Source organism: Camellia sinensis, chromosome 4, assembly GCF_055761805.1.
Source record: "Camellia sinensis isolate YWXY chromosome 4, ASM5576180v1, whole genome shotgun sequence".
NCBI classification, from domain to species: Eukaryota; Viridiplantae; Streptophyta; class Magnoliopsida; order Ericales; family Theaceae; genus Camellia; species Camellia sinensis.
The window spans coordinates 96,767,770-96,793,392 of record NC_138964.1 but is presented as its reverse complement, the minus strand read 5'-3'; the positions used below and the strand labels follow the sequence as shown (position 1 = coordinate 96,793,392).

The window sequence follows — 25,623 nt, the reverse complement described above, 5'->3', positions numbered from 1 at the left end:
TGCCCGACATATAAAAAATAAAATAAAAAATTTTTAGTCTACCGGACTATTTTTCTAATACCAAATCTTGGAAATCCATCCGAATCCCTTTAGGGAGACCCATCCGAATCGGGAGCTCACTATCAATCTCCTTTCCATCTCTCAAAACAAACACAATACACCTTACTACCAATCTCAATCCCCCCTCTAACTCTCCAAATAAACGAGACCTAACTTGATGACACAATCTTCAATACAACCACAAAATAATTCTCACACAACATCTAACAAAAGGAAGACTATTTATTTTAAGAAAATATGCAGAAAAAAGGATTTAAGGAAGGGTAGCAAAAACAAGAAGGATGGCAAAAAATACAAAGCAATAAAAACCAATCAGAACCATACTACAATTGCTATTAGAAAGGTCACATCAAAACCATCTGTCTTAACAAGTAGAGAAATGATCACAAGCCTATTCCATGACAGTTTCAAAAGCAATGGTTAATGAATCTTCATCAAATTCATGTTGACTTAGGTCAAGTTTGGAAAGTTCAAAATAATTCATCTTTTTATCTTTTTATCTTTTTTTCATCACATCACCTCTCTACTTTTCTGCACATCTTTTCGTAAAAAGATAAAAAGTATACTTATTTAGATCATCCCAAACAACCCCTTACTCTGCAACTACTAGACACATAGTGCAAAGCAAAGATAAGTTTGTGAATCTCACTGAAAAGAAGATTGGTGAACACGGAATCTATATGAACGAGAAATTATATCAACAAGGTCCACAGAGAGAGAGAGCGCAGAGCTTCTCTCTAGGTGATTTCTGACGATACTCTGACGACATTCCGATGACCTGCTTTACACTTCAAAAGTGTAGATTTACACTCCTAAATTATAGATCTACCATTTTAGAGTGTAGATTTACACTTTTTATGTTAGAAATAAGAGTTTTAAGAGTTTTCTCCTCCAATTTCAACATAATTTTTTTAATTTTCGACACCCCACAATGGTTCCCTCCTCTCAAGATTACTCCCATACCATTGTGGGTGTACTTCCTTCTCCAATGACAGCAGCGTTGGGCCACAACAACGAGAATGACATTGACGAAAACAACTGATTTTCAAGCAAATCTTACTTGCCAAACCACATCTTTAAATGGATCGATAATTTTTTTCAAATCGTAACTATTTTTTTTCTTTTTTTTTTGACAGATTTATTTTTTGTTTTGTTGTTTGGTTAGCATGACCTTATGAGGTCTTGGGGTTTTGTTTATGTACTTTGATTGTTTTATTAATATAATAAGTCCCATGTCCTCAAAAAAAAAAAAACAAAAAAACAAAAAAATCTATATAAACTCTTACAATGATGTTTTGGACATCAACAAGTGTAAATTCTCTATTAATGGATCTTTCATCACACTTCATGATGTGCTTTATCTACCCAACATCCGAAGAAATTTAATTTCAATCCCCGCCTTAGCCCAAAAAAAGTTTTGAGATTAATTTTATGCTTGACATAGTGTTGATAAAAAAAGGTTTAAAAGTGAATAACATGTACGTTCTTTCTATTGATAATAATAAAGTATGTATCTCTGATTGTATGCATGTCTCTACTAATGATAGTTCTTATTTATGACATTTAAGAATGTCACATTAATAAAAATAAAACGTATAGGATATGTAAAAGTAGACTTTTACCTAAAGTGTGTTCCAATGATTTTGATATATGTGAACCATGCATCAAAGGAAAAGTGACTAATAAGCCATTTTCATGTAGAAGAATGCAAAGAACCCTGGCAAGAAATATTCACTCAGGTTCATTAACAAGAAGAAATGGAGCTCCATGATCCTCTGCAAAAACCAAGTTACTTGTTTCAATCACTTCCACACATATAAAATCTATGGAAGCAAACACCATTTAATGTGAAACCACAAATTCCAAGCTAGCCTCTCAATCCTAATAACTATGTCTTCAAGGGAGCCTTCTTCTCTCTGTCAGATATTCGAGCAGGTGCATTTGAATGTGATTTGAATCGGCCTCTGCCTCCATCTTCCCTCTCCTGTTAAAAAATGCAAGTTAAGAATGTTTAGCTTTCAGTATGACACTTATGCTCAGTTTGGTTGCAAGAGGGCAAAAATGATAACAGAATCATACAACCTTCCAGATGGTCAAAACTAGTGACTATTGAACATTTATTCCAAATTGGGCATAATTCAAAAAGAAAACAAATCGCATAAAGATTTTAAAAACTTCAAAATTGTTCCATAAATCACTCAACAAACAGCATAGGAAGTCAACAGCCATGTTACCCCCCATCCAAATAAGTTTTCAATTGGATTTCTATATTAGTGCATGAGATTATATTCAATAAGGATTATCTGGGAATTTCAGTGGTGGTAATGGCTGCCATGTCAACAAAAGTCAGCGGGGAGGATTATTAGTGGAACTAGTAGGTCAATAAAACCCTCCTAAAAGTACAATATGCAGCCAAAATTTATTCACAAAAACTGGCTATTGCAGGTGGGGCCCAACCCAATCAAATTCATACTCAAACAAAATGCTCATCAAACCTTCTTTTTAACAATCTGAACGACGTCCTCATCCTGAAGAACATGGCCAAGGCCACAATGCTGTGGGTAGTGCCTTGCACTTATGCCCCACACCAACACATATTTGACTTCCTTCATTAGGCTCCGGTGTATGTGATCACAGAAATCTTCAACCGAGCAGCCACCTCTATCCTAATATTACAAACCAAGAAAGAAAGATTATTCAAGGAAAGGAAAAAAAGAACAGACGCTTCCATGCATGATAGCTCTATGAAAAACAGAGGTAAGGAAATTTAGCATACAGCAGAGAGAACCACAGGATCTGTGAAATCAGGTTGTTGTCCCTGCGGCTTTGTATAAACTCTCACAAGCCCCATCGCCTCCCACATCTTTGCAAGCAATCTGTCTAAATTTAGCTGTTCAAGCAACATAACAGTGTCATTCCTCAGGCAGTGTAGTTCTTTAAAAAAAAAGTGTTGACCTGCTTATTCCCATTACTCTCCCAAACCCAGTGGATATTTGGATCCACATTACAAAGCGTGCTAACATGTTTATGATATTTAATGCACAATGATGTATGAAAAAATGTCATTTCAGAAACTAAGTGAAACCCATGGTAACTGGCCAAATGGATTAATGCACTTACCACTCTTTCAAATTGTTTACATGCAATTTCAATAAACCCTACAGATGAGTGACAAATACATGATGCGTTTGTCTTACAGGTGGAAAAACATTTCCTGTTAAAAACATCATTCACTGTGTTTGGTTTGAGTTTTCTGGATTAAGTTTTTTGAAAATTGACTTTTTTGGTTTTTGTGTTTTTTTGTTTTTAGTGAATATTTTTTAAATTTTAAACATTTTTTTTACTTTTTTAGATGCACCTACTTAGATGTATCTAAAAAGTAAAAAATTTGTGAAAAAATATTTTAAAAAATTAATAAATACATAAAAATACAAAAAATATACTGAATTCTTGTATTTTTTTTGTATTTTTGGTATTTAGTGAATTTTCAAAAGATTTTTTTTACAATTTTTTACTTTTTAGGTGTATTTATGTTAGGTGTGTCTAAAAAGTAAAAAAATTGCTTAAAATATTAAAAAAATTCAATAAAAACAAAAAAACACGAAAAATAAGAAAGTAGAATTTTCTGAAAAGTGTTTTGAAAAACTGGAAACCAAGCAAGGTGATTGTTATCCAGAATACATTTAACTTTCAATTACACATCCCAAAATATGCAGATTCAGACAGACTGTTAAAACATCAATAAATTTGTTTCAGGTTTTCTCCATTGTAGCCAAATCTGGTGCTGAGTAGTATTTGGTCCAAAAATATTTATAGAAGTAAAAGCTACAGCTAAGTTAATGAAGGCACCATACATGCCCAGTATGAACCAAATTACCTGGATCTGTTCAAGTCATATAGATCAAGTGATTGCCCAATTGCACGCTAAAACATAAATAACTCATTTGGCTCGTATCCATATTAAAGTGGAAGTTAAAAAAGTAGTACCTTTAGATTGCAGCTAATGACAACAGAATTTGGTTGTCGGGCTAATTTGTCCACATCATCAATACCAATAACATCTATCTTGTTGTAGACATATATACACTTCATGTACTTGCGGTTCCCCTCAATAACATCTATGAGATCATCCACTGTGGCATCCTCACGAAATAATACCTACACAACCAGAAAAAAACGTCAGTCAAAGTATTTTATTTGAAACAACTAACAACTAAATTAGGAAAGCTAAGTAATTAACCAAAAATAACAAACATACAAAATAATTAACCTAAAAATTAATAAAAATACAAATACATGAGCACTTGATATTGTATTATAAATTTTGATCTTTATGTAAAAGGATAACATTAAGTATCCCCGCATCATAACTCATAAAGCAAAAGTGTTTCTCTAGCTTTGGAATACCCATGCAACAGAGTTATCTTAGGTAACTCCTAGTGAAGTTGGAAAGGTTCCCTCTTCAACTTTCAGAGTTTGCACAATAGAAATGTTCACACATCCCATACGCATTGATACGATAACATGTTGTGTCAAGCAGAACAGTAGTAGTTCTTACATCTTGAAATGTTAATGACACTATGTACACCATAACTTGATCTATAGGACCCCATCTGTAACTTGATGGGGGCTAAGGTGATCAAGGAGTGAATCGAACTTAAGTAAAACATGCGAAATCTTGACCCAAATAAGATGGGTTTTAGCAGCAAAGTATAAATAGTAGTTTTTGGTTTGGTTCATGTATAGAGAGGGACTCCTACACAAGAAAAGATAGATTTCATAGTTTGATCATAGTGTTCTCAGTTAATACAGAGTTTGCTTCCTTCTCCATAAGCGGTTGATCCTCTTAACATTGATTTATAAATTGTAATTTTTAGGGTTGATTGATGATATGACAATTGTAAAACTTCGGGCATTATTCTTCAATGGAACTTGATTTCTTCAATTTCACACTTTGTATTTGATTTTGACGATTTTTAATGCATGGCATAGTTGTCAAATAGGGATTCAAATCGTGAATCAAAATGGTATTGTATCGAATCACAAATCGAATCGAATCGAATCGTGAAGCATAAAGATTCGATCACCTTTTTTAAATTACATAGAAAAATATATCTACACACTTGATATTAAATATATCTAATAAATATGAAATATTTAGACTTAAATCAATGAAAATATTATTTTAAATGATGATCATGTGTTCTTGGTAAGAAGTTAACACGGGTTCCCATGTTTACTACTTCACCTTTTCCCTTTTAGATATTATTTCTTATCAACCATTCTTAATAAAGAAAGCAAACAAAAACAAACTTTCAATTTCCAAGTAACAATAACTTAACAATAATATTTTTAACTTTTTACAAGGTTAAAAAACCAAAATCTTCAAACTTTTTCAAAAATCTCACTTGATGCCTTCAAAAAATTCATTTTGTAAATGCAAGTACTTGGATAAAATTGAATATATAAGCCTAGAATATTGTAGAGAGTTTATTTTTTTCCACTTCAGTTTGAGTATTTAAGAGTAATAGGGAGAGAGAGTCAAAAGATAACATATAGTAATCCTAAAGACCTTAAATAGGTTGTGTGAACCCTTTTTCCAACAATAAAAAAACCAAAAAAGAAAGCCAAACATCGATTTTAGTGAATCAAATCGATTCACGATTCACCGATTCACCTACGATTCATAGCTATTTGCGATTCATACAACCGGTTCATATCGATTACCGACTTAATCGAATCGAATCGAATCATACGATTCGAATCGCGAATCATACAATTCTAATAATAGAGATGCATGGTTATACAATAGCTTTATGTGTATATGAAATTGACAATCAAGATAACCTATGCTAAGTTAGACAAGTCATGCTCAAGTTGGTTGTAGGCTATTTGTATTTGGCAAAGATAGATTATACCCAATTAGCAATCGCATAATCCTCTTGACGACACCGTTGGGCTTGTAGTTACAACAGCTCACTATCATATTAATTGATCGGTTCTTTAAATCAATAAATAATCAAAGTTATAACATTAGGGTAATTTGAAGCCCTTTTTCCTGTTCATCAATAAATATTTCCTTTTCGCTGATTAAAAAAAAAAAATCTCAATTTATTTACCACGATCAGAAATTTCCCAAATTAATTTGAAACTTGATTTCCGAATTAACACAGCTCAGCCTCTTAGTCCCTGAGGTTCGACCCGGATGGAAGCCGCTATGCTATTTGAATTGACGTTTGTAGTTTGATTACTGATTTTAAACGATCAATAAGCTCAACGACATTGGATTCAATGGCTACATCAGTTTGTTGTATACAGTTTTGAGTATCAACATTGGCATTGATTTGACTAATCAATTTTCCAGGGCAACCAAGTTGTCATCAATGGTGTTTCTAATGTTGTTCATGAGAGCTTGAATGGTATTAATGTTTTCATCAAAAGAGCCCATGAGCTTAGTAGTGGTTATGATATCTTCAAAGGACCCTTTTTCTTTCTTTTTTGAAGGCAACCAAAGATATACACAAAACTGAACATCTTGCAAATTTTACTAATTTTTCAACAAATAAAACTATTAACCTCAACTTTCAAAGGAAAAATGTGTAACCACTTAAAGCAAGTATGAATCATTAGATGGCTCAAAGTCGTGTACGAGGTGGATCGATAGGCATTGTGAGCCAAGTGGAGAATAGGGAAAAGATTTTATCGCATAAAAATGCAGGCTTTGAGGTGGTCAACATGGCGCAGATTTTGTGGCATGAGTATACGGCCCAATCTAGCAGATTTTTGGATATTAGACTCAAAGATGTTGGATTGGTTCAAGGTAATATATAGTTGGTTGGGTCTAAAATTCTAGGTCAGGTTATTGGGTTGTGGGAATAGTCTGGGCATTACGAATTGGGATAGTGCACTGTTAGGTCTTTTTGGGGATTAATCTGGACTGGACTAAGTCTTGGTTGAGTTCAAGGCTTGGGCTAGTGAATGTGTGGTGTAGACTTGGGTTATTTGTTGGGTTGGAATATGGGTTGGACCTCTTTTCAAGTTGGGTAGGTGAATTGATTATGCTGTGAGGACGTTTTGGATCTTGACTAGGTTTAATTTTGGGTTTAAGGTGTTGGGTTGAGCCTGGGTTTCAAGATGGGTTGAGATAATGGGTTGGGTTATAACAACCCAGGATATTGTAGCAATTTCATTGAAGCAAACTGATCAAAGACCTAGGTCTCCAGGGTTGAAACTTCAGCAAAGATGCAGAATCATCATTGATGGTCACTGACAACAATACATGGTGAGGACAGACAATGATTTCCGGCAAGATAATGATGACAATGAGAAGCAGTATTTGAATCAAGTGAGATGTCAAGTGGTTATCAATGGCAGCAAATATGACAATCAATGATATGGGTGAGTCACATAGAGGCAGCAAAAGTGCTGACTAGATACCTGAAGAGATATAGTCAGTTGTTGGGTTTTCAGGTCGGAGATCACAGGCTTTGTCAACAGTGTTGGGGTCTACGGCACATGTATGAGTACGAATACGGGTACCGGTACGATAGGATTACGTCGATATGGTAAAATCTAATAAAAGTAGGGTACAGGTACAGCTGGATACATTTGTAAAAAAATATTTATTTTTAATTTAGAGTAATACAAAAATTAGTTAAATGACTTTGTTGAGAACTAACCTACAATTCACATTTAATGCAAAAAGTCAAGGTACAAACCAAAATTAAATGTCATTATGGCCTTATTTGGAAAGTTGGCTATTTTAGTAGGCTATTTTCGTTTTTGGCTATTTTAATTTTTGACTATTTTAATAGGCTAAAATTTTTGTATTTGAGAAGAGGGTTGGATTTTTTTGTAGTTAGAAGTAATATTGGTAAGAGAAAAAGTAAAATGATTATGGGTTTGATGTGACATTTTGTCTTATTGACTATTTTAGTCTATTTTATCTTTTTGTACATTTTAGCCAAAAATAGCCCAAATTTGGCTTCCCAAACACCACCCATATTAAATAACTTACAAACCATTGTTTAATTTTAAAATCATGCTAAACATTAAAATAAATAAATAAAGTAAAGTCTAATGAAACTAATTTTATCTCTATATTAAAAGAAAATATTGTTTCAATTGAGGTACAGTATGGGTTGGATATACCCTAGATACGTCTGGGGTACGGCAAAAATTAAGAGGAAACAATTTGGTGCGTGTTCTGGGTACCCACATATGCAGAAGTACCATACGAAGTATTGGTATCCGGTACGGGTACGGCATATTTGTTGAAGTACCCATGGTTCATATGTTGGGGTTGCTGTTGTCAAGTAAAGTAAACAGTGCCAAAAGTGGGGAAGACAAAGGCAGCAGTTACAGCATTGGCAACGATGGTCTGCAGTGGACTAAACCCGATTGGCTGAAAAGGGCAACAATGGTGTGAGAATGAAACTTATGATGGTTGCCAGCTGTATCAGTGAGTGCTGATATGTCCTCATGTTTATTCAAAAAATTGGGTGACGGCAACAAAGCTTCAAAAATTTGGGTCAGGCTACCACTTGATGCTTGGATGGTCGACGAGAATGGAACAACTAAAAGAAAATAAAAATAAAGGCCACGTAAAACATAATAAAAGAAACCTTAATTCTTTGATCTCAATATCCAAAATTCAATTTAATATACCGAACCATTATATAAAAGGCCTATTTGTAGGCAGCCAAAGAAATCCTAATTAATAGTTACCAAAAATAAAAACTAATAAAACAATAAATATATTTAATTATAAATAAGAGAAACATTGAAATATATCCCTAATCTTCGTACAATTCCTTCTTGTTTCCTATCACGGAATGTTAGGTACGCAAGTCACTTTTTGTAGGTAAGGAGGGGCCCTCATTTTGACTATAGGGGAAAGTCTCGTTCTTACCAAAGGCTTACAATGTCACCAGGTTTAGAAAAGATGGAAGGCACATGAACTTTAGACGAGGCAAGTGAAAGGCCGAAAGAAACGGTTTACATGGGGGGCAATGCAACAAGACGTCAGTCATGATTAAAATTTAAATGAGTACAAAACAACTTGCAACAACAGATAGAATGTGGCCTAAAGGAGGCCACATGGTAGTCTGGTAGAACCTTCCCTGGTTGGTTTCAGTAAGTTTTAAACATATTGACGATCAACGCTTTTGTTTTTTTAGAGGGTTAGCACCCTCTTGCTGCTTTCTTTAATAAAGTATTTACGTCTAAAAAATAATAATCAAAAGAACTGCTCTTTTTGTGGAGAAATAAAAGCAAAAAATCAACAAACAAACAAACAAACAATTACACAGATAAATAAATGACAATGTGAAAGGAAAAAAGGAAACACGGAAAAGAGGAAAACAATAACAGTGTCAGAATGCAAGAGAACAAAATTCAAGCATCAGCAAGCATGCGACAATGGTCACAGAATTCTTCCCTTGTTTCTCTCTCAAATTCAAACCAAGATAATGCCAGAAAAGTTTTTCACTAAATACCTCCGCGTTGTGAATCTTGTACTCATGTAGAATTTGATAGCAAAGCTTCTCATCCACATGGGTTAATGGAATTGTGCTGTTGAAAGAGATACCTCCAGTCTTTTTCTTTTTAAAATATATCTACATGTGAAAAAATAAACAAAACTATTAAAAAAATAAAAATAAAAATACCCTCGATAATTCAGTTTTTGACAACTATGGACATCAAAAAAATGAATGGAGTGGGTAATTTTCAAAAGGAATTGTAGTAGAGGAAGTGCATTATGTGTCAAGGATGGAATTGTTTTGGTTTTGGTGAATATCCAAGCAGTAATATGAATAATTGAAATTGAATCAGTAGTTTCAAATGAAATTCAATGAAAATATCTAATATGTGAGAGTATCATGCATAATTTAAGAGATTATCCGTCAAAAATAAGTAGTTCACTATATTCTTATTATCTATCAAAATAATATAAGCTCAAGGGTAGAGATGATTAAGATCTGGAAATTTCAAAATTTTGGAGAAACCAGGACAAGCAAGGCAAAATGCAAGTCTGAAGGTGTGGGAGACCCATCCTTTCAAATGTATAGAAAATAAGATACAAAAATAAGCCACTCATGTAGATGGAAATTCATTAACAAAGAAATCTGGATTTATTTATTTATTTTATTATTATTATTATTTTGGATGGAAAGCAAAGAAATTTGGAATTATACATGTACTATTGACAGACAACTAATTAAAAAAATTTCACAACCCAAGGCATGAAACATTACTTGAGGTGGTCTCTTGTTCAAACGCAGGCCCACAGCTTCCAGCTCCTTTGTCAATATTTGCCGATGTCCCTCACTCTAAAGAATTAAAACATGTACGATCAAAGCAAGCAAACAAGAAATCAAGAAGACGACATAAATTACAAAAACAGAAAAGTGCTGCAATCTACAACGAACAAACAACCAGAAGTATAGAGTAAAATGCACATGATACATATTTGGAAGGTTCAGAATGAATATTATAATCTAGTAAAGGGGAAAAAAAAAAAAAATAATAATAATAATAATAATAATAATAATAATAATAATAATCACCCGAAGAAAATTTGAATATTTCAGATTATTCCGTCAGAAAAAACTGGTATTTAATGAGCCATATAGCTGTTACTATCAGGACAGCTTGCACCAGTGTCCAACATAAACTGTAAATTTCATAAAATCAATTTAACAAGGTTGATACGGTGCTCATTAGGTATTGGTATTGCAAGTCTGATACTATGGCAACAAAAACCCAGAGGTAATAGTAAGTCATCAGGCATGTTGCCATTCTTTTTTGTGCCCAATAAGCATATTTAAGAGAATACCACATAATTGACCAATTGATTTGGGGAAGAGAGGACAATTTTTGAATTAGATGTGAAGTATTGTACTTAAACATTAAATGCCTAAACAAACAATCAATTTCACAACATGAATGAAATGTAGTTCAAAAAATTCATGTTAGAACCACAGATTAACAAAAAATACTAAAAAAATAAAAGGAGAACAACAATTACTAAGAAGCATGAATGTTGACATGGGACAGAAACAAGGAAATAGGCTAGCCGACATGGTCGGACAAATCATCACGCCTAGGGTGATAAAATTCTCCGATGAGAAAATAACATTATATGAGAAGAGCTAGTAATGTTATGATTATTTTAAATCAAAAGGGTATATCAATCAAAACGGTAATCCTTTGTCTAAAAATAGACAGGGTGCTTTTATAAATGGAATGACAGCAAATTACAAATGTGACTGGTTATTGTAAATAATAACTGAACATAAAGTAAATCACATATATTGTTACAGATTATAAAGGGTTTGGGCAATATTTTATTTTTATAGGCAGAACAACATAAGACCAGTTTTCAACTCCCAAGGTTGGAAAAATGCCATGGAAAACAGTTAAAATTTAGATATCAAGGACTCAAGGTGCCAACTGTACAACCTTACCTCTCTTGATATCAAGAACATAAGGAGCCAACTGAGCATTCTTTCCTCTCTTATTCATGCCTTACTCTTTTGTCTACAACTTGTCCAGAGAATGTCCATGCCATTCTCAATTTTTAAAAACAAAAACAAATCCAAACCAAACTAAGTGTTGTGTCCCATCCCAATCAATTTTTAAAAACAAAATACTACATAATTTCTTACACATAGAAGATGTCTCAAAGTCCAACTCATTTCCAGCACGTGTCCACATCTACCATATGCCACGTGTCTGTGGTTCATGGGACAACCATAAGTGGCTGCACCTGCATGGGATCAAACTCTAAGGGCAACTCCATAAGAGAACACAAGCTATGATAGAAGCTACGTAGCACAGACACAAACACGTGACATGACACAGACATGACACTAGCACGCCGACGCATCAATTTTCGAAAAATACAGGACACAACACACTTGGGACACGTTAAAATTTTACATTTCTACAAATTATTATGTCATATATATGACTAACTTATTCAAAGATAATAAAAATATGTAAAATAACACTAATTACATTTAAAAGCTATATATTTGATAAATTGAACATTAAGGTATTATTCACATAACCATTACATTCTTGTAGAACATTGTAATACACATGATGTATTCATTTTATTAATGTTTTAAAACATATTTAGAGTGCATAGAAGGATGCAGAACATTATTATTATAGAGGTATTCATCACATAAGGCATATTCAAAGAGTTCAAGAAGTGTCGCCTAAGTGTCCGTGAAGTGTCAATAAAGTGTCCGATAGTATGAATTTAATTTTTTAAATCAAGACACATTAAAGTGTCTAACATGTATTTCGGAGTGTCTGACACGGGTGTCCAACACAACATGCTTCCTCCATAAAAGTGTCCATGTTTCTTAGGATAGAAGAAAGCATCAACCAAGGCCACCATCTGTTGCTGGTAACATAAAAAAGCACATATGGCATCTTATAAACAGCGATGGCGATAACACAATAAAAATGTCATGTATTTAGGTTCATCAGGCACTCATTGTGAAATGTGGGAAAAAAAGGTGTGCTCACCAAGAGTGAAATATTAATATGGAACAATATGATATTTCAAAAATAATTCCTATGCCGTCACCATTGACCTAATGAGGCATCCATTATAACTCTTACCAAATTCTTTATACAACTACAAGAAGTAGAAGCAAAAACACTACACAACTACATAATATATGCTTACTTTTGAGGCATCAAGAACCATCAACACAATGTCTGATGACTTTGAAACAGCAATAACCTGAGAATAGAAAATAAATAAATAATTCAAGTTTCATGTAATTACCACCAGACACCGACATCTAGCCAGACAAGGCAAAAGAAATAATGAAAAGGAGAAAACCTTAACTCGAGATCATATCCATACCGTTTTCAAAATGAATTTTCACAAAATTGATCAAACATCTTTTCATAAAAATATAATTTAAGAACTAATTAGAGGCATATGACGCCATGATATCACAAGAGAAAACAAGCAACTGAAGCATTTACCTGCCTACCACGCCCCTTGCCTTCAGAAGCACCTACAATAATTCCAGGAAGATCAAGTAATTGAATTTTAGTATCATTATAGTGAATAATCCCAGGAATGCAGGTAAGAGTTGTGAACTCATATGATGCAGCTTCTGAATGTGTTCCCGTCAGGAGTGTCAAAAGAGTTGACTTCCCCACACTGTAGACAAATAGAAATAGCTGTGAAGTTTCCTTCCCACAATAGGGCCAATTTGTCCCCATATTATTACTATGTTAATGTGCTCCTTTGGAGGGGGAGGGCAAGAGAGAGAAAGTGAGAAAGCAGACAGACACGCTGCAGGTGGGTGACATCAAGTTTATTTTTCAAGCCAAGATAACTGTAGTCAAGAATTTGTAACACTACATTTAAAATACACATTGTGGAAAGGGGGGCTGGAATAACTATTACTGCCGAGTTTGTAAAATACAGACTAATAGCACTTCATAGCTTGAGGCAGCCACAATGGCAAACATTGACTTCGATAAAACAAGGAACTTTTAATAAACCGCATATTTTCCATTCTAGCAGCATGTCCGTGTGGCAGAACCTATGATACAAGGACACTTAAAATTAGTTGCCGTAACCATGTCTGAGGTGTGTCAGACACTGTCACACCTCAGGCACATCGGAACACGCCGGACATGCTACATGGTGTGTATTTTTTATTGATTTTGTTCTCATTGAACACCTTAGGGGCACATCATAGACACATGTATCTTACCTCCAAATATTCCCTAGGAGATGTTTGACTTGTGATTAAATTATTTTTAATGAAGGATCATTTTCATTATTAAATTAAATTCTTTTAAAAAATAATAAATTGACTGGTTTTCTCATGTTGAATTAGTTAGCTTTTCATTATTTTTTTTATTGCTTACCGCACCAAGAAAGAAGAGTGGAACGAATGATTTGAAAAAGAGAGGTAGGTCTAGCCAAGGATGGAGTTCTTTTCTATTGGATCTGCTACTCGACCAGTATTCTGTTACAGGTTTGCCTAGTGCTTCTATCAATAGCTTCAGTATAATATTTATATACATAACAAATAACATTATATAAATAATATATTTTGTCATATCCCCTCCGTGTTCATGTCTTGATTTTTTGAAAATCATAGTGTCCTGTCTGCATTCAAATCGATATTTGAATCCATGCTTACTAATTTTGTATTTGAAGTAAAAGTATAGATCACTATTTCAGAAGAAGAAAAGCTTATCCAGGTGCCAGATATACCAGACCTCGGAAATCCTATTAGTGCAACACGTCCATGTCCATATTTTGTAACTTCAAAACCTTCTCCAGCTCCACTAGAACCCTGGGTCATTTTTGAAAAATAAAAACATAAATGTATATACACACATTCATGCACACTAATTCAGAGGATCAGAAATCAATAAATCTAAATTTTAGTATGTCCATGAATAAAAACACACAATCATGAGTCAAAAGTTTCCTCCTCTTCTTCTTCTTCTTCTTTTTCTTTTTTTTTTTTTTTTTTTTAAAAAAAAAAAAGAAACTAACATCTCTAGATGCATTTGCATATCTACAAATCAAAAAAACTTGCATACTTTTGGAGGCTCCAATAATTGTGTCCTTAGTTTTGCTATCTTTGCCTTGAGCTGACCAAGATGATATTCTGCGTATTTGTTAAAATAAAAAAGAATGAATCTCCCGGTAGAACATTCTGAGAACAAATTATAGAGATTTGGGAAAAGATGAAATACATGGAACATGTATAAAATGGGAATATAGAATATGAAAAAATTGCCGATATGGCAAAAAAATTAAAAAAAGAAAAAGAAAAAGAAAAAGAAGATGAATACAGCTTCAAGGAAGTTTTGACAACATCTTAGTTGAACGCATCTCCGGTGAATTGTTAACTAATAAGTATGAAGCATTCAAGTAGCTAAAAAGTTTTAGCAACTTTTTTTGACAAGAGGCATTCAAGTAACTAAAATTTATTATGGATTATATTAAGAACCTGTGGCTTTATTCTTCTGGGTTCGTGCCATCTCAGCTTCGATTTCTTTAATCTTTTCTATGATCCCCATCTTTTTGTTCAATTTAGCTGTCCAGCAGAGAGCGTGTGAGACATTAGTTTTACATCTTGAAAATGGGATGACCAACCAAGTAGGTGATTACAAAATCATAACGAATATATATCAACAAAAGGAAGCAAAATAACCACACATGCTCACAGACACAGGCAGTTCAAATAAAATTAAAAAAAAAAAACAGAAGACAAAAACTGAAACCATAATAAGGTTGAGTAAGAAATATAAACAAGTTACTCTACAGCGGGTAGTGAGGGGGCAAGTGACAAAATAAACTGCAATAAATCGATATCTAATGAGAATTTGAATCAATCTCTTCTGATCTTTAACACCATCAAAGTAAGGTTATAAAAGTAAAACATGTCAGAATTTGGTCCTAGCTACATGGAGAGTAATTTGGTCCTAGCTAACAAGTTCCACAAAAATGTAAAATATTTTAGTGTTAATTACCAAAAAGTCCTTTTCTGGGGACTTAATTATGTCTCAGCACATAATTTTAACTAATCATCCAAAAATTTTAAAAATACCTTGACAATTATGCCCCTTCCTTTTAAGTTGAAATTGTTGCATACTCGGGGCAAAAAACTGGTCAGCACACCACTTTGTGCACTGACATGTCATTGTCTATTACATTTTTTTTTTTTTTATGGAACTTTGAAATGTTATAATATTTTAATTATATGCATTTGTTTTTTTGTAACATTTATATTTTTGGAACCTACTCGTCGAGATCTATCAAATAAAATCAATATTAAAAAAATATATATGTAATAATAAAAATGTAAATTTTTAGTGAATCTACTGTACAGACCATTGTTGGCATGCAGTGGCAACTCCAAGATTTTCTTCACCACGGTCAAGGATTAAGTATCAAAAAATTTTACAGAGATAAATTTTTTTGAACTTATCAATATCTTCTATTTATTTTTAATAGTTTGAAAAATATAATTTCAATCAAATAACAAATATACGAAAACTTCAATGCACTCATACTAATATACTGATTAAAAAATATATAAATACATTAACTTCAATAGTCTCAATAAGTTTTCATACTCCAAGATGTTTTTCACCGGGGTCAAGGTTTAAGTAATAAAAAATTTTAAAGAGATAATTTTTTTTGAACTTATTAATATCTTCTATTTATTTTTAATAGTTTGAAAAATATAATTTCGAACTATCAAATAACAAATATACGAAAACTTCAATGCACTCATACTAATATTCTGATTAAAAAATATATAAATACATAAACTTCAATAGTCTCAATAAGTTTTCATTTTTTTTTTTTTTTTGATAAATAAACAGACTTTATTAGAAGGCATCAAGACAATGCAAATAATAGAACTGAAGATGAAGGAAAAAAACAAAACTATCTAATCAGACCCTCCATAAAATCAACGAAGACCAAAACATTGGGATCGACTGTACCTGTAACCCAATTATGCAATACCATCAACAACCGACTCTCTAACCAAAAAACGGAATGACAATCATCTTGAAACACTCGCCTATTCCGTTCTAACCAAACCAACCAAAGCAAACAATGGGAAGCAAGCACCGAAGCCTTCCTGCACCACTTTCGCACCCAAGTCCCACCCCAACTCTGTAACACTCCCATTAAAGTTCCCGGCTGCACCCAGACTAAGCCAAACAAAGCAACAAGAAAATTCCAAAGTTTGGACACAACCGGGCAATAAAGGAGTAAATAATCCACCGTTTCCACGTCCCTGCAACACATGCAACACCAATTGACCAACACATGCCGCCGCCGAATCAAATTATCAATAGTAAGGATACGCCCCAATGCAGCTGTCCAAACAAAGAACGCAACCTTAGAAGGAGAACGCATAGCCCAAATACATTTCCAAGGAAACACCCCAACACCTCCATCCCACCCCCCACATTATGCAGTCCATACAAAAAGCCAAGAAGATCTACCAATTGGTCGAGCTCCCAATCCTGTATATGACGACGAAGACGAACATTCCAACCAACTGTTGCCCCATGGATCTCCCAAACCCAAGCAACTAGCTCCTTCCCAGCAGCAGCAGCAATAGCAAAAATCAAAGGAAACATGGCCGTCAAAGTCAAACGATCACACCATCGATCTTGCCAAAAGCGAACTCGCTCACCACCCCTCACTTTAAACCGTACCCTATCCCAAAACACCTCCTTTCCCAACCAAATTCCCTTCCACAAACCACAACCATGAGATTGAACCACCCTCTTCGAACACCAGCCCCCCTGCTCCTCTCCATATTTAGCCACCACAACCACCCTCCTCCATAACCTCTCCTGTTCCTCCACAAAACGCCATAACCACTTACCCAATGAAGCCTGATTAAACACCACCAATTTCCGCACACCCAAAACCCCCCCGCTCCTTCAAAGTACAAACCCTCTCCCAAGCCACCAAATGATAATGAAAACCCTCTGCACCCCCACTCCACAAAAAGACATGTTGCAACTTCTCTAACCGCTTTGCCACCCCCCCAGGAATCACATACACAGACATAAAGTACGTCGGAATGCTGGGCAAAACACTCTTGATCAGAGTAATTCGCCCCCCTTTTGACAAGTATTGGCGCTTCCACCCTACCAAACGCCGCTGAACTTTGTCCACCACCCCAGCCCACACTCGAGTCTCCTTAAAAGAAGCCCCCAAGGGCAATCCCAAATAAGAAACTGGCAACCTTACCACTTTACAACCTAAGACAGCGGCCAACACCAGCAATCGAGGTACCTCACCTACATGTATCAATTCTGATTTTGACAAATTAACCCGCAGCCCTGACACCGCCTCAAAACATAACAGAACACAACGTAAATTGCCAATCTGAGTAACCTCCACATCACAAAAAATCAACGCATCACCAGCATAAAATAGGTGGGAGACCACCAAAGAGGCAGAGCCCTCACCTACCACAAAACCTGATAATAAACCTTGGACCGCCCTTGAACACAGTTGACTCAAAGCCTCCATAACCAAAATAAACAATAATGGGGACAATGGATCTCCCTGCCGCAAACCCCTCCAAGTGGGGAAGAACCCTGCTGGCATCCCATTAATTAGGACAGACGTTGGAACAGTGGAGATACAAAAATGTATCCACCGCTCCCCAAAACCCAACCTCTATTTTTATATTTGTAATATATTATGTGAAATAAAATGATGTCATATGTAACATAGAGTGTCAAAAAGGCAACTCATTTTACGGCAATTATACAATATGTATAATGATAATATTAAATACAAATATATAAGTGTCCGTTGGAAAGTATCGGACACAATGTATACCCTTGTCCAAGTGTCAGGTGTCCGAAATAGGTAGTTGAGTTATTTTGAAGAGTATGTAACATAGTGAGCGAAGCTCCTGAATCAACAATCAAAGTCATAACGCATCCAGCAAAAATTGACACCTTTGTCTCTAATCTACTTTCCCAAGCTATATGTACGGGTATGTATATGTACAAATATGAATCTCAACTACCATCTTATATTTAAGGGTATTTTAAAAATATGATGAACACTACGTAGCCAAATTCCTCCATATTTAATAATGAAAGATAGATCATATCAAAAATTCAAGTAATATGTAGAAATGAAAACAGATTTATGTGATGAAATTACTAACAATCATTGAATAAAAACATCATCAAGTTCATAGAAATCAGATAAGCATTAGATGATCTACTACTATAAAATAATGGCTTATCAAATTAAAGCCTTGTATCCCAATCAATGATGTAGCTAGAAATTTAGGCTTGGTTTGGCATAAATTAAAAAAGTCAAAAAGTCACTATCTTATTTAAGTCACATCAACTTATTTAAGTCACATCACCTCTCTATCACATCATTTCAAACCCAACCCATACCCAACTCATTTTTCATAAAAAGTCAAAAAGTGCACTTATTTAGTTTATCCCAAACAACCCCTTAATTCAGTGGTGTCATTCAGTTAGTAATATGTTTAATCAATAGAGCAGAGAGAGTGAGGAAAAGGACACAAGTCTTCATGTGAGAAAAAAAAAAAATTGTAAACATTTAAGAATCCAATGCTTAAAAAGAAAAGTAGCTATTAACAAAGCTCTACTTTTTTAAAAAGGAGTAACGATATATAAAAAAAATGGGTAAATTACACTGACCTCCCCTGAAGTTTGCCTTAATTACAGATACCTCCTGTGCAGTTTCAAAAATGACAGACTATGAAGCATGGGTACTTTGAAAAACAGGTCGTGCCCGTATCGGTACTTACCGGCGTATGATACCTCGTATAGTACTTTTGCATACGTACCAGGTACACGAAACATATATCCAAATTTTTTCTTCTTAATTTTTAGCGTACCTAGTATATACCGTATCTCAATTAAAACAATATTTTCTTCTACTACAGAGATAAAACTCCTTTCACTAGACTTCTATTTTATTTTTTGTTTTATGCTTAGCATGATTTTAAAATTAAACTATGATTTGCAAGTTATTTAATATATTGATATTTAATTTTGATTTATATCTTTACTTTTGGTATTAAATGTTAATTGTAGGTTGGACCTTAACAAATTAAATCATTTAATTAATTTTTGCATTACTCTAAATTAAAAATAAATATTTTTTTTACAAGCGTACCAAACCATACCCGTACCCTATTTTTTTGAATTTTACTGTATCAACATACCCGTATTGTACCAATACCAGTACTCATATCCATACCCGTGCTTCATAGGACACAGACCTCCCTTACTTTTGAAACTAATATACAAAGACCCCCTTCTGTTACCTATCCGTCCAAAATCAAATAGATTACGATGATGTCATCCATAATTATTTTGCAAATTCCAATACTACCCTTCATGTACTTTACATATATATGAATCATGTTGACCATCGTAGGGGTTTTACTTAGTCCTTTGGCTATCGTAGGGTTTATGTTGACCATCAACAAAGAAATAAAAAATAAGAAACCCTTGACCATCCACCTTCACGAGCGCCACCGCCTAGCCCTTCAGCTCCGTCGCCGCTGCAGCATACTTCGGCGCCAAAGCTTGACAGTGTACACACCACAGCGCGTAGAACTCAACCATCATGTATCAATTCCTCTTGTAACCTCTGGTTCCACCTCTTTGTCCCCACCAATCCCGACCAAACTCTCCACGTCATCGTCTTCTTCCACGGTAGCGGATTCGTCTACCTCACCACCGACTCCAAGGCCTATGACACTGTCTACCGCCGATTCGCCGGCAAAGTCCCCACCATTGTCGTCTCCATCAACTATTGCCTCGCTCTCGAACACCGCTACCCTGCTCAATACGACAACAGTTTCGACGTCCTCACATTCCTCGACAACAACAAATCTCAAGTCCTACAGGAAAATGCAAACCTCTCTCACTACTTTCTCACCAGCAACAGCGCTAGCACCAATCTCGCTCATCACGTCGCGTATCAAGCTGTCGAATTAAATTTCTAGAAATTGAAGGCATGAAAATCAAACAATAGATCCACAACATAACATAACATTTGCATCGCATTTCTTCTTAATTGATGAAATTTCTTCTTAATTGATGAAATTTCATAGAAAATTATTAGTTAAAAAAATTGTGCTCAAATGATTATTTCATCAAATGTGTATCAAATCAAAATTCAAGCAATTTTCTCAACATTACATCACTAATTTTACTCTAAAAAGTTTGATTGAAATTTGATTGATTGTGTTGTGAAATGAAGGTGGTGGGGCTGGTGGCGATACAACCGTTCTTCGGCAGAGAAGAAAGGACAGAGGCGGAGATGAGGCTATTGCAGCTAGTGTCGGTGAAGAGAACAGACTGACTATGGAAGGCATTCATGCCAAAGGAGGAGGAGTAGGTGGGAAGGAACCACAAGGCGCTAAACGTGAGAAGACCCCCCCTCTCTCTCTCTCTCTCTCTCTCACTGTCAAGTTAACACCGTTAAGGCTCTTTTAACAGAAAGGGGGAATCAAACTTTTATTTTCAAAAGTAAGGGAGGTTTGTGTCATTTTCGAAACCACAAGGAGGTATCTGTAATTAAGGCAAACCTCAAGGGAGGTCAGTGTAATTTACCAAAATAAAATTTGTATACAGAATAATGTGACTTCTTGTTCTTTCATTTTCAATCAAAAATACACCATTGTCCTAAGAATTTCAAAAATATCATTGACACGTCATTTTGAATGTGTGTTTTCGTACAAAGTTTTTGTTTACAAATCATTTTGGCACCATCATATTTATTTTTCAACAATTTTAGTGGTGTCAATTTACGTAAAATTTCTAAAAAATTTACATAATATTATATAATTTTTAAAAAATTCAAAGTTGAGCGGAAGATTTAGCTCCGCCTCTAGTCCCAATCAAGTAGGGTACATAATTTTTTTTTCACCATTCCACTCTTATCAAGGAGTATATGCTCGATCAAATTTAATAAATTCATATCATTTTTTTTTCCCCAACACATCTCATGTCAATTTAGGTTTTTCTCTTCTCCTAACATTTTCATTTATGGTGACCATATCACTCTTCTTGACCATTGCATATACAAGCCTTTGTTGTATATAACCAAACTATTTTGTTCTTTCTGAACTTTTGTACAATCCGTGCTACTTCTACTATTCACGAATTAATTCATTTCTAATTTGTCTTTTCTTGTCTTATCACACATCTATCTAGAGTATATTAATCTCAACTATACTCGTACGAATGTGTTGTTTCGTAGTAGCCCAACATTGTGTCCTATAAAGCATCACTAGCCTTTTATAGTTGTTCCATAGAATTTTTCTATGAACTTCATTAGTATTCGTCAATTGTAATATGCCAAAAGCACTCAATCATGACCTCCATTTAGGCCAACCTACTATAATTTCACGAATCGCGTCACTCCAACTTCTCTATTATTATTAATAATTGAACCTAAGTAATAAAAATATTCACTATTTGTTATTTCCTGCTTTTCAATCTTCACTTCTCTGTTATTTCTACTTCCATTGTTACTAAAGTTACACACCATATATTCATTTTTATTTCTACTATGGAGCACCTAACAATCAATTGGAACTTGGCCAACCTGATGACAAATTGGCAACAAAGTTATCATCGTTCATTGGAACTATTTAGATTTAAAATGAAAGTTGAGCGACCACTCCAAGCATAATATTTAAGTTATTTAAGTAGTTATAATAATCTAACTATCAACATAACTACTTGCTTCAATAATGCATGCCAAACGACTTAAAAGTCGAAAGCCAAGAAAATGATGAAGCAATGTTTGAAAATGAATTTCAACTACACTTCTAAGTTAAGCCTTATTCTCTCTTCAATGTAGAAAACAAAAAGAACAGAAGCCATGAGGATTAAACATAAGCCAATGGTGTAGAATATGAAACAAAAATAACAATAAATTTTATTAGCAAGGAGAGGTAAAAAAATCATATCATGTAAGTACATCCCTTGGGATGCAAATATGCAATGCCAAATATTGCACCATAATAAGCTTCCATTTACAAATACCACGCACATGTTTTTAGTAATTTTAAGGTCAACAACAGCGATAATTCAATCCATAAGAGAAGGTAGCCATATACCTCAGTATGGTTGTATTTTCTTGCAACACTTCAATTGAGACACAAAAACCTGCAAGAAAAGGAAGTTCGATGAAAGCCTGCCTAGGTATAAAATGGTGACAATCAGTGTTTTTAAAGGCTTAAGGCGCACCAAGGTGCCGAAGGTCTCTTGGAGGAGTGACTTATTGAGGCATCACAGTTTCACACTAAGTAGAATCAAAAAAAGTTAGCACTCCTAGATCTCAAGTAGGCGAAGCTTCAGCAATAACACTTGGGTTCTTAAGGAATCAAGTCAAAGAAAAGATGCATTATGCATCACAAGTAACTTGGCTCAAGTGATTTTGTTGTTGCCTCATTTCTATACTAGGGAAATTACAAGCCCTTATACTGATATGCTCTATGAAAGTACCCACGGTCATGACCAATCAATTGTAATTACCTTTGAACTCAGTGCAAATAAATAAATAATTGCCTTTGAACTTGTTCAACATAGCAAGCCCTGCATAAGAGTTTGCGACTTACTCTCAAGAGGTTCGATGCGAGATTGATATGCAACGATGACAATGGTAATGGAGGTTGAGGTAGTGGTGGTGGTGGAGGGGTGGTGATAGTAGCTATAGTGGTTGGGTGATGGTTGTGATGGTGGTTGTGGTGGCAGTGAAGGTGGTGGTAGAAGTGGTAATGGTAGTGGAGGAGTGGTGGCGGTGGTAGTAGTTGTAGTGGTGGCATAATAGTGGTGGTAGCCGTGGTGATGATGGTGATGGTAGTGGTGGTGAAGGGGTGGTAGTGGTGGTGGTGGTGGTGGTGGTAATGATGACAATGGTAGAAGTGGTGGTGATGGTGATGGCAGCGGTAGTGAGGTTATAATTATGTATGGTGATACTTATGCATGTATTTATAAATTTAATCAAAATTAAGTAGGTTTTCTATCACTTAATTATTATTTTTTAAAATTTTTAGCCTATATTTTAAGAATCAAGGGTGCTCGCGAATCTGGTTGGGTCAGATGGCCTCCCATCTGCCATCCATACAAACTTAGGCAGATTGAGAAAAATCAATCCGCATATGTTCGCTTGGTGAGAGGATGCAGATTGAACAGGCCGTGTGGGTTAATAGTTGGATGAGGATTAGTTTGGCGGTTTGGACTTTATTATTTTGGACCTTTTTCAGACTATTTTCTAGTAGTTCTTTATTGTTTTGGGCCTTAATTGGGTCCAAATTTTTTTTATTCTTCATTTTTTATAATAAAAATAAAGTCCAAACTTTCATATTTCATAAATAGCTATAATTACTAATTAATAAAAGACTATTTTTTTTAACACACAAAGCATAAGTATAGCATCATTTTCTAAAATATGCTAAAAATAAAAAATAGCAAACATATTTTCATGTTTTAAAATAAATAAAAAGACACAATTGATAATTGTTAAATACCAATAATAAATAAATATAAGAAAATTTTAATAATTGTTAAATGATGAGAAAAATTAATATTTCTCTTGGTTGATATATTTGTTAGTATTTTTGTAGTGTTTCTATCTAATATGATAGTATATTTGTTCCAATAAAAAGACTTCACATTTTATATTAAATTTGACATAAAATTTAACAAAGTTATAATTAAGTAATGGATTCAACTATTAAACGGAATTGAAATTTTAAAACATCTAGCCAAATAGAACAAATACATAGAACAAATTTTCAAACACCACAAAAATAGAAATATATAAAAAAATTATATTTAACTATAATTTTGACACAACAGAAATGTATAGAACAACATACTGATAATCTGAAGATCTACAATACAAACCAATCAAACAAACAAAATAGATCTGAAAATATGGAATAAACATCACGTCCTTTTGCCCAAAAAAACCCCAAATCAATAAATGAAATCAACAAAATCTAATTAGAAAATAGTATGATATTTGGAATCAAAACCAAGGTCTGATTTCAACAAAACTCAGAATATTAGAGTAGAAGAAGAGCAGGGAAGAATATACCTCAGTCGTCGCCGCCGCCGCTGCTCGTCGCTCGCCGCCGGTCGAAGGATGGAGACAGTGCCGGCCGATCGAGGGATACGCAGACTAGGGTTAGGGTTTGGGCAGAGAGAGAGAGAAGTGAGAATATGGTTTGGGAATCCCAAAAGTTGAAAAATGAAATGAATAGTTTGTTTTGGGGGGGGGGGGGGGTGTTTTGCTGCTGCACGACAGAGGAAAAAAATAAAAATTAATGATTGGTAATTTAAATTTGACTGTCTGAAAGTTTAAATTTGTGCTTGCCGGTCTACCGTTCATGCAATCGTTTGGATAACCGGTGTAATACTTGTTTACCGCGATTGTCACCCTTATCCACCGCAATTGTCACTTTCTTGTAAGATAACTGGGCGGATGACTCAAAATTTGGACGATTTAGGCAAACTCAAATTCAAGCTTCCAATCAGTGCTAAAAAATAAAAGAGCGAGAGAGAGAGAAAGGGGAACAAGCACGTTGGGTCTATATAGTTTGGTGGCGGTTGATCCACCACTCGACCCACACCCATTAAACTCCCATTTTTTTACCTACATTTATTCGCCCATTATCACACATCTGCCTAAAACTCATCGAGGTAGGTCAAGTCGAGCAGTTTGACGAGTCGGCAAATTTGTTGAGCACCCCTAGTTTGGACCTGAAAATTTTATTTACATACTATACAAACTATCAGTACACACTATAAATGATGTTTGGATATAAATTTTTGAACAAAAGTTAAATGCTCAAATTTAAAATTATGAATAAAAATAAATTATTCAAATATATATTCGGTTCAATTATTTATACAATAATGTTATGCAAACAAAGGACCAAACACAGAAACTGTACATTCGGATGACTGGGTGGTTAATCGGCCAACGCTTGTCGA

At 34.5% G+C, this 25,623-nt stretch overlaps 1 protein-coding gene across 1 annotated transcript; it reads right to left on the bottom strand.

Annotated features, from left to right (window-relative positions):
- Positions 1-1,726: 1,726 nt before the first annotated feature.
- Positions 1,727-24,979, bottom strand: LOC114272161 (developmentally-regulated G-protein 2). The gene is made up of 13 exons (XM_028213833.2): positions 24,725-24,979; positions 22,740-22,788; positions 15,075-15,161; positions 14,662-14,729; positions 14,332-14,408; positions 13,075-13,255; positions 12,767-12,823; positions 10,317-10,391; positions 9,558-9,677; positions 4,048-4,218; positions 2,837-2,950; positions 2,556-2,726; positions 1,727-2,044 (listed from the first exon to the last, which is right to left on the bottom strand). The coding sequence occupies exons 3-13, from the start codon at positions 15,142-15,144 to the stop codon at positions 1,949-1,951; spliced, it is 1,200 nt and encodes a 399-aa protein (XP_028069634.2). The 5' UTR covers positions 15,145-15,161; positions 22,740-22,788; positions 24,725-24,979; the 3' UTR covers positions 1,727-1,948.
- Between the last annotated feature and the right edge of the window lie 644 nt (positions 24,980-25,623).